The sequence below is a fragment of the Lampetra planeri genome, chromosome 11 (genome assembly GCF_965212315.1).
Source record: "Lampetra planeri chromosome 11, kcLamPlan1.2.h2, whole genome shotgun sequence".
Lineage (NCBI taxonomy): Eukaryota > Metazoa > Chordata > Hyperoartia > Petromyzontiformes > Petromyzontidae > Lampetra > Lampetra planeri.
Window position 1 is genome coordinate 4182742 of NC_136117.1, and position 20133 is coordinate 4202874.

At 45.7% G+C, this 20133-nt stretch overlaps 1 protein-coding gene across 1 annotated transcript in view; it reads left to right on the forward strand.

Moving 5' to 3' along the window:
* LOC144721221 (dynein axonemal heavy chain 3-like) overlaps positions 1–20133 on the forward strand; it is an 814808-nt gene that overhangs the window by 304290 nt on the left and 490385 nt on the right. The window contains exon 14 of the mRNA XM_078598660.1: positions 13028–13210. Coding sequence (XP_078454786.1) covers positions 13028–13210 — 183 coding nt within the window. The remainder of the gene's footprint in view (positions 1–13027; positions 13211–20133) is intronic.

The following is a 20133-nucleotide window of genomic DNA, read 5'->3' on the forward strand; positions in this document are numbered from 1 at the left end:
CGAAAATCAGTTTCAGGAGACGAGGATATTGGGTGTCAGGTTTATTTTGTGGATTAAAATGAGAATGATTTTTAGTGACGCTGCCAGGAGCCCCGTAGAGTCGGCAAATGATGTTTCAGGATTTAATTACGTGCCTGTCCTGTCAGGCTGCTGCGAGAAAAAAAAATCGCATCTGCAAGAGTGATGTGAACACTGCAGCCCAGCATAGGTTTATAAACTGATGAAATAACTCGAGCTGGCAGGTGGGGAAAATATATGGCATTTTTTTCCCTTCCGTTACGCTGAAATGTGTGAAAACAACACATTTTAGATGGACACTTCATATGCTGTGAGTTGTTACTGCACCTCACTCACTGTGAGCCATGGAGACATCAACACATAAAACGCTTATTTTCTGATTGGAGAGGATAGGGCCTTGACTTTCTCCTGCTGTGCCCTTGCCATGGCTCGAAACGGAGCCTCTTGAAGCTAGTTTCGAACTGCAAAGTGATGTGCTCCTGTAGCTTTGGTCCTAACATGTCTTCTGAGGCACTGTGTAACTCAACGGGACCCAAGAAGTCTTGTTCCGTCTCTCAAGGCCTTGGCATGCCTCTGCTTGCCTTTGCTTGCTCCAGTAACCTCGACTGTGGAGAGCATATTTGTAGGTGTAGGAAAGAGCTGCAGTTCATCCCCAAGCAATTCTTGCGATAATGGAATGCTGCATAATTGATGCGTATACTTGTAGGCACTGCAATAACCATCGTGATGCCACACGCGTAGGCAATTGGGAGTGTGGATGGAATGGGGCTGAGGTCTTATTTGCCACAAACTTAAAAGTAAGTGGCAATTCTGTTATTTATTTACTTAATATAAAATAAAATCTGGCCAGGCATCCCAATTACGATGACTATTTTTTTTTACCAAGTAAGGCCCACTGAGCTATATAGCTATATCGAAAATGCATTAAGAGTGTTTGGCTGCTATGAATGTCCACATGATAAGCTACTTCACTGGGTTATCATTTGTGGGCAGGTAACTTCTGAAAAAGTTTTCAATCTAAAAAGTGCATATCCCCAGTGTCTTCCTAATATTTAGAAGATCTTTCCAAACGGCCGCAGAAGTGCATCTGAAAGTGCGTGATGCAGTGGCCGTCTTTGTTCGATGTTGAACCAAAAGCCGCTGCTGCGAGGATGAAATGCCACTGGCCAGTGGAGAAAAGTAGGCCAAACGCCGACTCTCGGGGCCCTCTGAAACTTCCTCTTTTGGGAGCCATTCTGCCAGTGGTGGCGCGAGCCAGCAATTGCAAGGCTGCACCTTTACCTATTTAACCTTCACCTTGTCATCATCATATGGGGGGGGGGGGGTGGGTAGAATGGCCGCTGCCTTTGGGAATGTGGAATTTCCACAGTTGTTTCGTCGGGGCTGCTAATGGAGAGGAGTGCCACTGCATTGCTCGTTTGAACGGGGGCTTGACATTTTGTGTTGGGACGTAAATTATTTACTCTCACAAGAGCAGCGCTTCTCCGTGCGCACAGAGGTTGTTCGTGTAATGCGCGTTAAACGGCCGTATATATTTTTCACAGACATCCCAAACGATTGGGACATTAAACAACATCGCGGGCATCAGTATTTATATCCATCCAAACTTGATCGTTTAACCTCAGATATGTACCCCCATAGCCAAACATGTGTCTATTTTATTGACCGTTTTAAGGTATAGGCATTCCCTGGCTGCAGAGCAATAGGTCAATATCATAAGGCAACGCATGCCTTTGTACAACATGTCTGTGTGTGTGTCAGTGTCTATGCTCTGTTGAGCAATGGGCAGTACTCATCTTTGCCGGTAGTCTTAAGGCTTAGGTTGGACATTCCGCATCACGATGGCTGGAACGAGACTGCCAAGGGGCAGATATTGTTGACATCAGCGAGGATTACCGCAATTTGGTGACACCAACGTTTATCAAAACTACACGATAGCCACAATCATTGCATCGTCCGTTCCGCAAAATATCATCACATTACGATTTTCATTGCTTGTGACATTTTTCGGAAATATTTTATTTCCTTAAAAAATCTCCAGGTAATATCTATTACCTGTGAAAAATAACACTTTGTAAAAATGTATTCTCGACTAATTGGCGGCACAGTGATTTATATCATGTCAAAATTCAAATAGTTTATTTAATTATATAGTTTGTACATTTTTTGTCACACACTCGTCAAAAAAATCTGTGGCCTTAAAATGTTAATGTTTCATGAAGAAGGGCGATTGCCCAGAACGTTGCCGATTGCGTATATTTTTCTTTTAAGGCCAAAGTGTTATTGACGAATGTGTTTAGTTTGCTTTTTGTTAATTGTACGGGTGCACCACTACCAACGCAGCAGCAGCCGTCGGAAGATCTGCAAATAATTAATTTAATGTATTTGAGTGCCACAGGCAGCATGTGCCTTATAAGCGTCACGGATTGTAGTTTTGTAGTCAAACATGTTACTGCAGGCTTACATTGAGTAAACTTCAACTGAAGAACCTTTATACGTAACATATATCCACATTAGAAGTACTGCAGAGCAGCACAAGTGCGATACAAAAAAGGATGCATTAAATTATTACAAAGTCATGGGAAAACGATATCATAATAATGATCATTTTGCGACAAAAAAATTCCATGGCAGCCGCTCTTCAAACCAACTGGTGCAACCTTCACCAGACATCGATCCCTCATTAATTGGCACCTTGAGTTATACTGCATAACGGTGCGATATAAATAATAAACGGTGATGACGATGATGATTTAATCAATGAGCAAAGCACTCAGTGTTGATGTTACAGCACGCAAAGTATATTCCAAGCGAGAAGCAATCACCATTCACCGAGGAAAACAGACTCGGTTAGGAGACTCAAAGCACTAAACATTGTTTGCATTTGCCTTATTTTTGGATATGTTTTCATGTTAGGAGAACACTAGAATGTACGGAGAAAACCCACACCAACTCTATGAGGGGGGATAACATTCTCAAGGAAGTAGGCGAGCCAGCAATGCGTCTCCGTGGTTCACCATCCACTCCAGCTGGGGTCGGCAGTGGTTAGAGCGCTCGACTGGCAAGCAGGCTGGGTCAATGAAGGAACCACATCATTTGACAGTCGCCATGCTGTACAGCATCTAGATATGACTCGTCTGTAGGAATGTGGACTTTAGGCCAGTGGTTTAGAGATGAAAACCATGTTCTACCCGTTGTCGCGCAGATTTTTCTCAGCATCCTCTAGTTTTTGCCTCCATATTTAGGAACATTTATTTAGATTATTTGGCTGCCATAAGTTTCCACGTGTTAAGCCACTTCGTTGAGCTATCATTTGTGGCCAGGTCACATCTTAAAATAAGCTCATAGCTCAGTGAGCTTGACCTGATAAAATTAAAAAGAGTTTAGTTTCATTCGTATTTTTGTGTGATTTGTTTACTTTTCATCTACTTTGACACTCCTATCGTGTTTTTGTATTATTTGTTGTCGTAACGTTCTGACCTGCCCCTACTGGACATCTGTGAAAACTTTACAGCTCATTGGATTCCTCCAGAATATATAACTATTCAGATTTTGATATTCGTGCCATCCCATGCTCATTGAGTTGTAATCCACTTTGTACGTAGCAAGGAATAATTAGATTATCATATATTGCATGTCATTCAAGTCGCATCTAACTGTAATTAGTTTGTGATTTAATGTTTCATGTTTAAGTAATTAACACACATCTGTCATGTTCCCTCTACCAAATAGTTTTTGTCTACGTTTTAGCAGTCGTCTGGTTATTCGGAGTTATCCATCCACCACGGACAATAATGTCACGTACAAAAAATATAGCCACGAAGCATGTGCATTCGCGCTGACACACGTCGGCGCGAAAATGGGACTCTCTGTGAGCCAGAATGGCAATGTCACCGTGAACTTGGGCTCGGGACGAATGCAAGTTGTGGCATACGCTGGGACAGCGCTGAAAAGCCGGCGTATTTGTAATTGAAATGCCAAAGTGTGAGTGGCAACCTGACTGTTGTCCAGACAGGCCGTTAAATACATTTTTTGGGAAGCGCTCATTTAAAGCAGAGTTGTTTACTTTATTTGATTAAACTGCACCTGGGTTTGACAAGCAAAAAATGTTATTTGCACGTATAACGTGTGTGTGTGTTTTTGCTTGCGTTTGTGTGTGTCGTGGCACAGTGGTTAGCGCACCGTGCGACGAACCCGGCCACCCGAGATCGATTGCCGCTCACAGCCAACATCAGTCGCGATTTTCTAAACTGGTCCTGGACCTCCCCTGGGTCGAATCAGCCTGAGAAAAGCCAGCTCATTGTGTAAACAAGAGCACTGGGAAGACAAAGGTGGCCAGGTGTGGTGCTGGCCACCCACCCCTTCCCGTGCCGTTTCGGCCAGAACAGCACTTGTCTCAGCAGTCTTCGAAGGCTATATTGGGGATCCTTGTCTTTATTTGTATGTATGTTGAACTTCTTTCGCACCGTACGTAGCCAACCGCATTGGAGGGGGATTTAGTCGTGAGGGCATTCCGCTATCAACTCGGTGTGCCAAGTTTGATTCCCGGCGACGACTAACATCGCTGGTGATTAGCTAAACTGATCATGGGCCTCCGCCGAGGTCAACTCAGCCTTAAACATCAGCACTGGGAAGACAAAGGCGGGCAGGCGTGGAACCGGTCACACCGCTCCCATTGTGTGACGTGCCTCCGTAGGTGCTCACTAGCAGCACTTGCCCCGCCTGTGTGGCCTACACAGGGGATCTTTGTCCTTGTTTGTGGTGGAGTAGTTATTGCGATCTGCCGTGTACTTTGAGAGTAGGTTTCTGAACCTGGCTTTGGCTCACACGAGGTTGACTCAGCCTTAATTGAGTGCTTGGTGTGTGTGTGTGAGACAAAGGTCATTCTGCTGATCACTCCACCCCCGTCAAACGTCGTGCCTTCCCTAGTCGGTACTCACCAACAGCACTTGCCCTTATGGTCTCTAGGGTTAAACAGGGAATCTTTGTCTATATATGTGTGTGTGTGAGGGAGGTAATAAAACCATGATAACATGGGTTAATGTATTGTACTGTGGCTTTGACCACAGCATGAATGCAATTCACCCTCAGAGTATTGGGGAGTGAACTGCCATTTGAGTTATATGCGTACATTATAATTGGAGACTCTACGGATGTGCCAGATTATGATCATGATACATTTCCCTGGGACTTTCAATCTAATTACATGAGCATAGGAAGTAAAGACGATGCAGGTGTGTGTGTGTGTGAGTGCGCGTGTGTGTGTGTGTGAGTGTGTGTGAGTGTGTGTGTGAGTGTGTGTGTGAGTGTGTGTGTGTGCGTGTGTGTGTGTGCGTGTGCGTGTGTGCGTGTGTGCGTGTGTGTGTGTGTGTGAGTGCGTGTGTGTGAGTGCGTGTGTGTGTGTGTGAGTGTGTGTGTGTGAGTGTGTGTGTGTGTGCGTGTGTGTGAGTGTGAGTGTGTGAGTGTGTGTGTGTGAGTGCGCGTGTCTGTGTGTTAATGGGGAGGAGAAGCGTAGCGGTAAGCGCGCTGCGCTACGAACCCGGCGGCCCAAATTCGATTCCCGCTCATAGCCAACACCAGTGACAATTATCTAAACCATTCCTGGGCTTCCCCTAGGTCGACTCAGCCTCAAATGAGTATCTGGTGCGATGTGAAAACATCGGCAATGGGGAGACGAAGGGGGCCAGGTGTGGTGCTGGCCACCCACCCCCTCATGTGCTGCTCTGGCCTTCATAGGTTCTCACTAACAACACTTGCCACAACAGTCTGTTAAGGCTATAGGGGGGATCTTTGTCTGTGTGTGTGCATGTGCCGGTGTCTGTGCACATTAGTGAGTGAGTGAGCGCGCTATACTCAAATTATCATGGACTGGGCTCGATTCCTGGCGGTGCACAACACCATTGGGAAAATAGACGGGAGTGTACACTGTTGTGCAGTCCGCACGAAAACATATCAGAGAACTGGTCGGCTGTGAACTTGGGTTGAGCCTCCCCTAGGTCAACTTAACTTAAAATGAGTAACTGCTACATTGTGTCTACCTTAACCGCTGGTGAATTAGTAGCAGACATTCCACAATCCTATGCCAGGAGCCAGGTGATTCTGTCTCCTGCCATAGGACAGGACAACTTCTGGTGAGTTCTTGCAATGTGGTACTCAGTTTATCCACTCTATGGGCATTGGATAAATTGTCTCCCAGCCAGGATTGTAAATTGTGAGTTCCATTTGAGAAGCTAATTCTGTAACCACAGATGATTTCAGAGATGTTGCTACCTTGGCAGTGGTTCATAAGCCCAATTCACAAAAGCACGCAACACATTTGTCAATAATGCTGTCGCTTTAAAGTCAATAAAATAAAATAGGTGATGTTTCGGGGAATGCCCCTTCTTCATAGCAGAGAGACATAGTTAGAGTTGAAGATCGTACTTCACACCCTGGGGCCCTATTTTTTATGTTTTAGGTTACTAGTGTTTAAATAAGTGTATGAATAGTTACCTCATCAATAGCCATCTACAATGTTACACAGTTAATACAAAAAATAGATGCATACTGAAAAATATACATTTTTCATACTTGTGCAGATTAAGTGAAGATAAGAGCAGGGGGAGAAATTACCACTACATTTTTTGTTAGTGTCCTTTCCTTCGGTTGTAGTCGATGTCACATCAAACAGTGTCAACTATGAAGAGAGGCAGGCCTCAAGAGTCACAGAGTAAAACATGTCCACACTCTAACAACAACAATCCCTCAAATTTCCAGTCCACAAAACCGGATCGTCTTTTCCTCCGAGTAACGGACACAAAATAACTCCGCTTTTGTTTTCTCTCCTCTATCTGTCTGTTTGCAAGCGACATCAATGAAGCCGCAATAATATTTAATTGCGCGTTATTTAGCAGATACAGATAACAAGTACACACACACAGACGTGCACACCTTTAAGTACTGTAAACATGCCCTTGCCCGCAGAGACCTCCCATTTGGCCTTTTATGCTAAAAGGCTGCAAGGGCTGTCAGCGAGCACCTATTAAGGCTGGCAAGAGACACAAGATGGAGGTGGTGTGTTCCTCACCATGCTACTCAATTGAGGTTGAGTTGACCTAGATGATGCCCAGGCGACAGACACAAGCTCAAAATCTCACCCAAGTCACCACGATTGCAGTGCAACCCCGCACGCACGCACACATGCATGCTCGCTCGCACACAAACGCACACACGTTCACACACACACACCAGAAGATGAAACTCACCACCCTTGGGCCCAAGGACATAACTTGAAAACTCCGGAACAAAAATGATGCTTGTCTACCTGTAGTATGATGAGCCATTATTTTTATCAGACTAATTCCTCCGGCCGCCGGCGGTAATTTGTTTAGCGCCTCGTGACAGATTGCATTGTAAATGTGCATCGTTTCTCAAGAAGTCAATTAACGGGCCAATGTGGGTCTCCGCCGCTCCAACCCACCCACCACCCACCCACCATTACCATCTCCGCCGCAAACCCCCCCCCCCCCATTGCGCATTAGAATTCGTGACTTGTCAAAACCGTTGGCCCCCGGCCAGGCACAAGTTTTCACAGGCTGCAATCTCTTCCCGTGCTCGTAAGCAATCCTGGCCCGGGTTAAGCCATCTCCTCAACCCCTGGGTGGCTCCAAAATGGATTATGGATTTTGTAGGCGCGACGAGACGAGTTGACATAAAATGCTTAGATGCGTGAAGAAATAAATAAATAAGCGCATAAGCAGGGAGGCAAATAAATAATGAAATTGGACAAGATAAATAAATAAATGAGTGTGTGAATCCGGAGAGGGACGTGAAATTTGTATGTAAATTGCTTCTGGTGATAGGACCAGGTGGCTGCTGGTAGGGGAGGGGGGATGGGGATAGTGGGGGGTGGGGGTTGGGAGGTGAAGGAGGGGGGGCACACTGGAGAAGCTGCCCCCTGAAATCACAACGTGGGGGCTTCCATTGGCCCACTGCATTGCACCGACAATGGCCGCATCAACCAAAAGTCCTCATGTCCCCATTGTATTTCTTGTCTGTTATCCGCAATAGGTGCTGGGGCTTTGTGTGCTGAGGCACGTTTTGCCTTTATTTTTTAATTTTACCAGGTAAAACCCACTGAGCGATAACCTCTTTTTCAGAAGCGACCTGACCACAAATGATACCTCAGCGACGTCGCTTATCACGTGGAATATTTATTGTGGCTAAATGCTCTAAACGCATGTTTCTAAACGCGGAGAGGGAAAACCCGAAGGACCTAGAGAAAAATCCGTACCGAGCACGGGGAGGGAGACATCTAAACTCCAAATATATAGGGGTAATTGTCGGGATCGAACCCACGACCTCCTGCATACCAGGCGACGGAGATGACTTCTCGCCACCGTAGCGCCCCGAGATGACCGTGCCGTGCGATCAGCCGTTTTCTCGGCCCTCTCCCCGACCAGGCATCGCTTGCCCATCGTGCGGCCGTGTGTGGTGGCCGTGTGGTCGCTTGTAATCCAGCATCGTCGGGAGACACTCACGTGGAGGGGCGATGAGCTGTGTGGGGGAGGCAGTAGAGGAAGTAGGATCATGACATGGGTTTTCTCCATTCACCCTCGAGATCGAGTTTCAGATTTATAAAATTATATAATTTTTCGGAATTTTGTTTTTGTTTTTAAGGGTAGACAATAATAATAATGGGCACTAATAAGGCGCCTTTCACAAAAAAGTTGCAAGGTGCCGTGCCTTGCCAACAAGGAACAAAAGTAATGAGTGTATGTTTCTTTTCAAATTTGTTGATGACTCACAAAAATGACGTCACTCGACACCACGTGACACCATTTTTGGCAGGAAAGTCGTTAGAAGTGTGGTCATTGCGAAAGAAGTCCAACATAGTGCATACATTCGTGAAGTTACTTTTCTTTTTCTTGTCCTATATTTCTGATCTACGCGTGATTTTCGGCTTCATGACACACCATAGATTCATTACACGTGCTAGGAAATCTCACAAAGGAATTATGAAGAAATGAAAACTCTTCTAAATTAATTTTTTGTTCAGATTTTGGTCATAACGGCTCCACGCACAAGTGAACATTTTGCACCGATTTTCTCGGACGATGACCCCCGAGTCATTCGTGGAAATTCAACGTTCCTATGATGGGAGCCCATTGCCTCCACGGTACAATGACTGTTGACTCCAGGGATTGTTATCAATGCTAGAAGCCAAATGCTGGCTGAAGCCCTGACCGCGATTTGAACTCACAACCTTCCGAGTTAAAGTTCAGTGCTCCGACACATTGACATCATCTCCACTTCTCCTGTCCCAGCCTTCGCCGCTCTCCCCGCGTTCTTGCGGCTCTGAGAAACGCAATTCAAAAATATCCGGCCCGACCCAGTTTGCATGGGCAGTTGTAGACAAATGTAATTAGGCTTTAATGTCACAACGATGAATTGGGAAACGCCGTTGCATCGTTCACGTGGGAGTTTGGCACCGTCGCACTTTTCCGGTCCAAATTGGAGGGTCCTACTATGCAGGCAAGTGATGATAATTGGCTCTACGCTCACCCGGGCTAGTACCTGGCGCTTAATTGTGTGCCACTGATGTAGCAGGACATCGTTGGCAAGGCCCCATAAGCCGTTCACTCACCGGCTCGCCGCTGCTAGAAGGTTCCTGATTAGCTCATTTTGAATACAATATTATGGTAGGAAGTATGGGTGTTATGATGCATTAATTCATCAACTATGTATTATTATTGCTCACACGACATGCATCGAATCACGTGAGAAAATATCAGTGTTTTTACATCTATATTTACATTATATGTGGCCACAGCATTCACCACAGTGATCAACAATCATTCTTGATTGGAATCACAACTCTGAAGGGCAACGATGAATGGAAATACAAAGGCGCGGAAAATGTTACGCCCCTTGTAGGGAGGCCATCATCATCGTCGCTGGCCCCTGGCCGGCAGGTGACTCAACTATCCCGAGATACGCTTATGTACCTTGAATCTCTTCTTTTCCACTGCACAACCAAAGCCATGCCAGGGTTGTGCCAAGCCGGCCGGGCACGGCTCAAGAGTGGCCAGCTGAATTTAACCACTGCAGAAGCCAAGCTTTGCCACACCTCCGATTAGTTCAACATTGTACGTAAATGATGTGGTGACATTGTGTCCTCACAGTGTACTGACTCACATCAACACAAAATTAACACGTGATTAGCCCCTTTCCTGGCCCTGCTTGGCCCCACGCCAGATTCATATGTTTTATGACCCCCCTGGGTGGTGGTTGTGCTTGTATTTAGTCCAGCACTGTGGAGGTGAGGGTTGGTGGATCACACAAATGTTCTGAAACTCCCTTCCCATGGGCGTCGAGGTGTCATACCCTGGCTCGCCACGAGAAGGCAGGACAGCAAGTGGACTAATCAACATCAGTTTCCATCTGTATGGGAGTAGAGTCTTTGCTCCCTCGGGTGCTCTGGTCTCCTCCCACGAGAATAATACACACTTATCATTAATTGTCTGAGCATCTTAAAATTAAAAAAGAGAATGCAGGACCCTCATGAAAAAGAGACCTACGGCTCAGTGTGGCTCTCTTGGATACATCAGCGACATATGTCATTATTACGCGTCTTTGCGTATCATGCTTTGTTTTGGGCTTGGTGCAGAAAACCACTCCTGCACTTATGAGGGTCCCCATCATGCTGGCCTGGCTCAGATGTCCCAACGGAAAAGGGGGTAACTTTTTTCCCAGACCTGGAAATTTGCTTTACAGCAGGGGCCAGTATACCCATTTGCAAACGACTACTATTTACTCCAAGGTCGTACTTTGTTGTTGTTTTTTGACCCAAGAGATACGATGGAGCAAATTCATCCCCCCCTGACTGGGATTTGAACTTGTGCCAGCCAACTGTCAAATGAACACAGACAACGCATCGGTGGCGTTTCATGTCTCGGCGAGTGTGGCTGGCTTGTGCTGAACTGTAATTAGCTGGTGTGCAAGTCCTGCGTTTGGAGTACTCCCGCATTCCCGGTTTTGGCACAGCAGTCTCTTCGCTGAGAAAGCAGGCAGTGAGTGGCGTGTGCATGGCATATCTCTTCACGTTAAAGAGACCTGTGGGTGTGAAGTCAATGAAGGGTTAATACCACATATCTGTCAGAGCCTATCACGTCCGGCTCACTATTTATTACACTGGGGCAGAGTTCACCATCTGGGCAATGAAGACATCTGCGATTCCTATACACAGTAATAAATTGCCCTCGTTTGTGCTCATGGACTGGCTAGAGAGCTATGGGCTACGGCATCTGCCTCATATATTGCACGTTTGTGTGTGTGTATGTGTGTGTGTATTGGGAGCGGTAGTGTAGCGGTTCGCGCGCTGCGCTACAAACATGGCAACACGGGTTCGATTCCTGCCCACGGCCTACACCGGTAATGATTATTTGAACCGGTCCTGGGCCTCCCCTAGATCGACTCAGCCTCAAATGAGTACCTAGTGCGATGTGTAAACATCGCCAGTGGGGAGACAAAGGCGGCCGGGCGTGGTGCTGGCCACCCACCCCTTCGCGTGCCGTGCCGGCCTTCATAGGTGCTCATGAACGGCACTTGCCCCCTATAGTCTGATAAGGCTATACGGGGGTTCTTTGTGTGTGTGTGTTCGTGTGGCTGCGTGTGTGAGTGGTTCCACACGTGACCGCGTGTCTCGGTGTGCTGGGAGGTTCCAGGGCCCGTGTAATATCGCAATTAATAGTGATTTACTCGCCGCGCTGCAGGCGAGGCGCCCGCTACGCGCTTGGGAATGCGCCGAATCATTTTTCCATTAAGCTGCTCTATGACGTGACCTTTCCCGCTATTTACAAGGACACTGGCGGTTAATGAAATGAGGAATTAGAGTCGCACTCCTCCTCACTGCCTCATTTCTCCGCATCCACCAGTGTGAAAAACAGATAAATTGCTCGAGTAATAAACGTGCCAATCAATAATCATTTTCATTAATTTTAAATGCTTTTCTATTCCCAAGTTTCTTTGTGCTCAAAATTTCAAATCAGCGCCTTCCAATTTTGTTTTGCCGCCCTATGAAAATATTCGAAATCGTAATTGCGTTGGTGAGAAACCAACACCAAATCTCGAAACCATTAGGCCAAGGACATTGGGAAATGTGTTTTCCACTACTGCCGTGTTTACACCTGGCCGCTTTAGGGATGACCTCACGCTGGAATAGATCGTACATGATGTGTTTTGGCAGCGAGCGGCAGTCTTAATATGCGATCCATGAGAATTGCCTTTTCCTGTGAAAACGCACACTTCTGGTATTTTCGCGCTAATCCCAAAAACATGTGCAAATTCATGAATCCCAATATACTGCTATGTGGCCTGTGATGTCGGAGTGGCTATGAATTCTGGGTTCAAAGGTGAATTTCTTTTTTTGAAAAAAAAACCTTATATAGACTTAGAATTGTTTGGTACTTATATTAAGAATGGTCAGCCAAAGTCAGTTGGTATGTATATAAGATAAATTTATAATAATACATGTTTAGGCTATGTGTGTGCTCTCGGGTTATATTAATTAGAAAAAATAAAAGTGTTTGCCTGCTCAAAGTATCTTGGTATGTTGTTGATCTCCTCATCTCAATCCCGAGCCTGCAGTGACTTGTGCATTCTTACTGCAGGGGCCAGTCTCTCCATAGGATGACCAATGTTGACTTCTCTCAAAGTGGTACTCGTTTTTTCCGTTGAGGAGGGAGGATGGCCTAAAGTGAACCTTGGCAGTGAGCCGAGCGTTCTGCCTGCCACGCCACCTGGCCGGAACACGTCGCAGGCTGCTGCACATGCCGTCATCTCTCGCGCGAAAATCCGAGAATCTGTCTTCTCACCCGACCGTCGATTTCATCAATTGACGCTGTGGCTCGCCGGATGAAAGACGCACAAGCCGGACTCTGTGTTGAATCTCCAAAAGAGACGAAAATTTTGCAGTGAAAGGGTTAAAACTCACGGTTCGCCCCCCCCTACTCTCCTTCGTAATCTGCAGGAGCCGGTGGAAGCGGAGGGCCCGTTGGCATTGGGGGGCTCTGCAGCTGGCGAGGGGCCCCCCATGCCGGGGGTGACGTTCGGCCCGTCGCTGGCCGAGGTGGCGGCCACCCTGGAGCGATTGGTGGAGCACGTCGTGACGAGCGTGCAGGCCATGCCGCGTCTCGAGCACCAGCTCTTCCAGGTGAGGCCACCCACACCTTCACCCGCTTCAGGTGCTGCCACCCACACCTTCACCCACTTCAGGTGCTGCCACCCACACCTTCACCCACTTCAGGTGCTGCCACCCACACCTTCACCCGCTTCAGGTGCTGCCACCCACACCTTCACCCGCTTCAGGTGCTGCCAACCACACCTTCACCCACTTCAGGTGCTGCCACCCACACCTTCACCCGCTTCAGGTGCTGCCACCCACACCTTCACCCGCTTCAGGTGCTGCCACCCACACCTTCACCCACTTCAGGTGCTGCCACCCACACCTTCACCCACTTCAGTTGCTGCCACCCACACCTTCACCCACTTCAGGTGCTGCCACCCACACCTTCACCCACTTCAGGTGCTGCCACCCACACCTTCACCCACTTCAGGTGCTGCCACCCACACCTTCACCCACTTCAGGTGCTGCCACCCACCCCTTCACCCGCTTCAGGTGCTGCCACCCACACCTTCACCCACTTCAGGTGCTGCCACCCACACCTTCACCCACTTCAGGTGCTGCCACCCACACCTTCACCCACTTCAGGTGCTGCCACCCACACCTTCACCCGCTTCAGGTGCTGCCACCCACACCTTCACCCACTTCAGGTGCTGCCACCCACCCCTTCACCCGCTTCAGGTGCTGCCACCCACACCTTCACCCACTTCAGGTGCTGCCACCCACACCTTCACCCGCTTCAGGTGCTGCCACCCACACCTTCACCCACTTCAGGTGCTGCCACCCACACCTTCACCCGCGTCAGGTGCTGCCACCCACACCTTCACCCACTTCAGGTGCTGCCACCCACACCTTAACCCACTTCAGGTGCTGCCACCCACACCTTCACCCGCATCAGGTGCTGCCACCCACACCTTCACCCACTTCAGGTGCTGCCACCCACACCTTCACTTGCTTCAGCGAGAGATTCGGCAGATGCAAAGGTGCAGCCCTGTAACTGCTTGTTTATTGCTACTGTTGGAAGAACAGCCCAGATTGGCGGGAGCTCTAGTAAGCTCCTCTGGCGGATGTTTTGGCCTACTCCTCTACGCTGTCCAGGTGTCTTCAAAGAGGTGGTACTACCCACACTTTAGCCCACCGCATGTGACCTGCCGATTGACTAACTGTGGGGTTACTGCTGGGCGCACAGAGACAGGTGAATTGATTGCATGTTCCCATTCTTTTAACTTGAAACTTCTGGATTGCAAATCTAGTGTGTTAAGCATTGCACGGTGGCAGTAGAATTGTAGGAGCATTCTCACTGTGATCATTGCCATCATCACCATCACATTCATCGTGCGCATCATCAGATTCGTCATTATTGTCATTATGTACATCGGCAATATCATACTGCTGTTGTCACCATTATCATCATAATTATAAGATGAATCTTCTCATGTGCAGTTGTGCAAGGGTATTGCCATCATTTTTGATTACATAATACGTCTGCCATCTAGTGGAATAATCTGGAAAAAAATATTCCACGAGGGTCATTCCCAATAAAACGTTGTTCTTATGGTTGTCGTCAGCCTGTGGCGAGATGTTAACTACCTCGCCTGGTATACAGGAAGTCGTGAGTTCGATCCCGATTCTGACGCATGCTATATATTTGGAGTTTGCATGTTCTCCCCGTGGTCACGCGAACACGCGGTTTTTCCCTCCACATTTAGAAACTTGCGTTTAGAGTATTTGGCTGCAATACATTTCCACATGCTAGGCCACTTTCTTGAGCTTTCATTTGTGGCCAGGTCGCTTTTAAAAAAGAACTATACAGCTCAGTGGGCCTTGCCTGGTAAAATAAAAAAAAACGTTGAATAGCAGTTTAGTACCTTTCCTGTACTGAACAAAGGACTCCACTGTTTGCTTCCATCCCTGCCTTTGCCCAGCTGCTCTCATCCAGCCATGACCTCTGAACTCTCTGAATTTGTCTCGCTGTTGCTGTCTCTTTTGCTGCCTTCCTCTGCTTCTTTTGCTTTCTCTTGGTCTTCACTCCTTCGCCAAAGGTGCTTGATGCCCTGGAGTGCAATGTACGATGCAGTTTTTACTCACATTACACTCAGCTGGATAACCAAATTGTTTAAAACACCATCAAAATAAAGTTTTACTTACTCACGTGTAAAAAAATAATAACACTCAAACTCCCGCACGCAAAATGCAGTTCGTTAGCAAAATACCTACCGCACCTCCGATTAGCATGGTTGGATACATACGGTGCTAAAAAGTTCAACATACATACACAGATCTTACAGGCACTTTCTTGCACAGCAGGTGAGTGTTTTATGCAGTCTTCATCTCTTTGCGGACCACCATTCCCACCGGCAAGTTGCCGGGGTATAGGAGTGGGCCGCTATGCATGGGACTTGCCACACCAATGTTCACGCAGCGCTTTCGTTTTCAGCAGTCACAGAGCGCTCCACTTCAAATGTCCCTTCAGATGTAGCTTAAATATAATCAAATTTGTTACAACCTTGAAATTAAATTGCCAGCGAATGCAGCAGCCACTTGGTGTTTTTTCGTGAGATTGGCGAGTTCAAATAACGCCGGACACCACACGTGGAGTTTCACAGCCCAGCCTCGCGTTCACACCCAGGGCTTTCCAATTAGGGTCCTCCCAGCTGGGCGAGGCCAAATTTAGTACAAAAAAAATAATGGTTTATCTGTGTGTATGCTTTGTGTCCAGACAGAGGCCCTTCACTTTACGAGGTTATCATGTGTTCGTGAGATAAAGGTCCCAGCCTGGTCACTAATGCCCAGCAATAAAAAACACAAACCAAAGTATAATTTGTTTGCACACAATGTTGGAAATTTCCAGGTATGAGAGTAAAAATGATTGCTTCGACCGTTATGCGAACAACATTTATTTCTGCAGTAGGTTCGGGGTGGCGATGGGAAAGCACTGCCTCCTGAGAGCAAACCCACAACATTTACAATTTGAATAGGACATTCCTCTGGTGATTACAACCAGCTTCATCAGGTGATTTTCATATTATAAATGTTGTGGGTTTAATCTTTGACACACCGATGTGCTGAAATAGTAACAAATTGGCAGGTTTTGTTTACATGACAAACCGTACTAATTGGCTGTGTCAGGCGGAGGTGGAATTACAACACATTTAAGTTTATGCATTCTAACCAAAAAACACTATGTCATTAATTCTAGATTTGAAGCTTTCGTGACTGCAAGGATTCATATTCTTAGGTTTTTTCGGTAAAGTCACGTAGGTAAAACATTAAAATTACTCACTTGATGCAGCAAATCTGGCTGTGACGGTCCCACCTGATGACGGAGACTTGTGTTGCCTCCGAAACGTCGTGATTTGTATTTTATTTTACTTTCATTAATTTTAATGTTTTACCTACGTGACTTTACCGGAAAAAACCTAAGAATACTATGTCATTAATTATATTGGTCGTGAAAGCCTACGTGCTATATCGGTGGCATGTTACAGGAAGAGGCGTTCATCCTGAACTCTCAACGAATATTGTATTCTTCGTGTTCGAGGAATTGCCTGTGGATGCAGATTTCACAGAACTACTTAAATATTCCTTTTAGTGACCTTTCCACACCCTAGCGAATGCACATTTCCACATGCCCTGCTATAGAGAAAAGTTCATCACTTGGTAATCACATCGATATTTCGTTTAATTCTCAAGAGGTGGAACTTAGCTAAAGTGTGGGTAGTACCACCTCTTTGAAGACAAATGACTGCATAAATGAAGTTAAAAAACAAATGAATTGTTTTATTTTGTTTATGCAGTCATTTGTGAACTGGGCTGAGACGATAACTAATTTCGCTTGAGAAATTACTTTTGTCATGGGTGTCTAAACATTTGAATGGAGGACTATCCTGCCAAAGAGGCATGATGCATTTCAAAGGGCATTACTATTCTGTGATTTGTTTACGTTAATTTGTTACATAATTGTATTGTTTCTACTTGAATGTACTGTTTGCATAAATCAACTATTAACAATTAAAATAACAGCAATCTTAATTACTAGAAATGGGCACATTTTCTGAGGTTGACTTGGCCTATGACATGAGGCTTGCCAAAACGAGCGGCGTTTCATGCAGCCTCAACAGCCTTGCCCACTGGAATGTGGAAAGTCCGCTACGGCCGCAGGATAACAGCGTGCGGGACACTTGGACCTGTTGACTTTAATTCTCCTCAGTGACGCACAAAACAAAATATTACACACGCAATTACCGCAAATGCAGCGTGCAAGGCCTATAGGCTGATGAATGTTATCTCCTTGTCATACGTTTATCAAACTCCTTGTCTCCTTTTTGTTTTTTATTGCAATATTTGCTGAAGCAGCAGCAGCCGCACACATGCTTAGTTGGGCATTTGCTATGCATTGCTGCATGTCATATATTATTTTGGTGGGGGGAACGGGGGGGGGGGGGTTAGGCTGCTTCCGCCTCTGACATAGAGATGCTCAGCAGCATTTGTGTAATCGGCAACACTGAGGCGATATGACTCGTTGGAATCGGGATGGAAAAAAATGTCTCGGCTTTCCTTTAAATCAAGATAACATTTCAAAGTGTCTGCTTGCTCAAATGAGCAATCCGGTGGCGCTAATCTCTATCGGCAGCTTTGCCGCAGTTGGTGGTGGGAATTCCTTCCTCCCAGAGGTCAGCCTCTCGCAGAGGTCAGTCTCATGCAGAGGACATCAGCTCCCGTCATTTGTTGACTTCCCAAAACGCGGTACTAATATTATATCTGCTGCCAGAGGGAAGCTGGGCTGGTGGGGATTTTCTTTATTACTCGGGCTACGCAAATTTTATACGAGCGCCTTAACCCCAGCACGACCTGGCTGTGGTGGCTGCGAATGATTAATCCGATGGACACGTACGCCATAGATGAATGCCATCTTCCTTCATTATCTTGCAGTCACAAAGCAATTTTTTTTTACAATTCATTGCAATTTTTTTCTGAAACACCACAAACATTTAATTTGAGAATCATACACAAAATATACAATGCTGATGAGAAGCCAATTTCAGGATGGTTAAGTAAGCTATAATGGAAGTTAAGCAATATGAATTCAAAATCTGTTGATTGACCTGAAGCTTTGAGGCACTGGACAGAAGAGTTTGCGTTGTACTCACTGACGTTAGGAAGCTTGACATACGTGCATAACATGAATACACACTTAAACAATCTGTGGTGATGCTGCGTTTGGCAGTGGTGCACAAGCAGAATTGACAACATTCCTAAACATATTCATCAGAACAAGAAGGCCCATTGCCCAAAACTTCGCCTGTATTAAATTATTCATTTTAAGGCTACAGTGTGATTGACAAATGTGTTGAGTTTGTTGTTCATTTCAATACACGCTTATATAACACGGAGGTCTAAGGTTAACAAACCAATCTCGTTTTCATATAACCTTCCGTAAGGTGTTCTGGTTACATGGAATTAGATAGTTTTTTTTAATCTCCAACTCTAAACTTTATAATTTTCTGTTGAGCAAAAGGAATGGTGCAGATAATATGGATATTTACAAACTTGTCAAAGGAGATCAACACAGTTTGTCGCGGCTAAAAAGATGGTCAACATTTTGGGTTGACAAAAGGAGCTGATGTGACTAAGTTTGTGTTATTCGGTTATTGCTAAGCACTCGTATTTGCTGTTTGTACTGATTTTTAGTTTTGTCTTTTAAAAAAAACATCAACTCGTGTGATGAAAACAAAATTTGTGCTTCTTGTTGAAATGTCTCACATACTATCAGGCCTTCCTTGAGGATGAGATAAGCTTTTGCCTGTTAAAATACAAACCTTAGTCTGTCTATCTACGTGTTTATTTGTCTTTCCGTGTTTCTATCTGAGTGGCTTATAAACCCCGCTCAGGCAGAGCTGACAAACATGATAAGTGTTCCGTGAATAAAATAAATATTTATTTTTGTTATTTACGGAGTTTAGTTTAGTGCTCCATTAGCACAAATTTGAACAGCTGTCCACAATCATTGGCCTCCTGGCAGTAATTGATTAATTAAGCTAATTGCAATGCTGTAACAGTACAGCAAATGTTAGCTTTGCCCTTGTGTTTATGTTGTGAAGGCTGTCCATCTCACCACGGGTTCCCACAAAATCCATAAATTAATAGGAATGGCGAGATGTTAACTACCTCGCCTGGTATGCAATAATTCGTGGGTTCGATCTCAACCCTGATACCTGCTGTATATTTATAATTTGCATCTTCTTCTCGTGGTCGCGCGGATTTTCCTTCCGGTTTTACCCTTCACATTTAGAAACAAGTGTTTAGGTTATTTGGCTGCCGTAAATTTTCGCATGATGAGCCACTTCTTTGTGCGATCATTTGTGACCAGGTCGCTTCTGAAAAAGAGCTATATAGCGCAGTGGGCCTTATACCTGGTGAAATAAAATTAAAATAGTAGTTTATAGTAAATATAAATGTATTGATTTTTTATTTTCGCCAGTGATGGATGGAGATTGTGGAGATTGCGGAGTATGTAAGAAGCTTTAAGCGATTATAAAAAGTAAATGTGAAAACACAGGTGTCCCAATAGTCCAGTGAGCACGGTACAATGCTCATCCCCATTGCCAGCACTGGAGCAAGTGGTAAAAAATAACACTTACCCATAATTTGGGGCCCATCCACAATTCACTTTTGTTCTTTTAATAGACTTCAAGCGAAAGTGTCGCCCTGCTGAATTGACAGTGGGGTAGTGTTCATCTGTATTGATGGCTCAATTTAGGCCCCAGACTATGTTTCATTTTGCCAGTACTACCTGTTGTGATTTCTGACAAGGTCTATAACCATTGGTAATATTTTGATGTGATAACCACTGCAAAGGTTTAATACTTTAATTCACTTTTACAGGCCATGTAATTCACTTTTATTGGCCGTATAAAAAAACGGTATCACTCAACTTTCGATTTCTTCAAGGG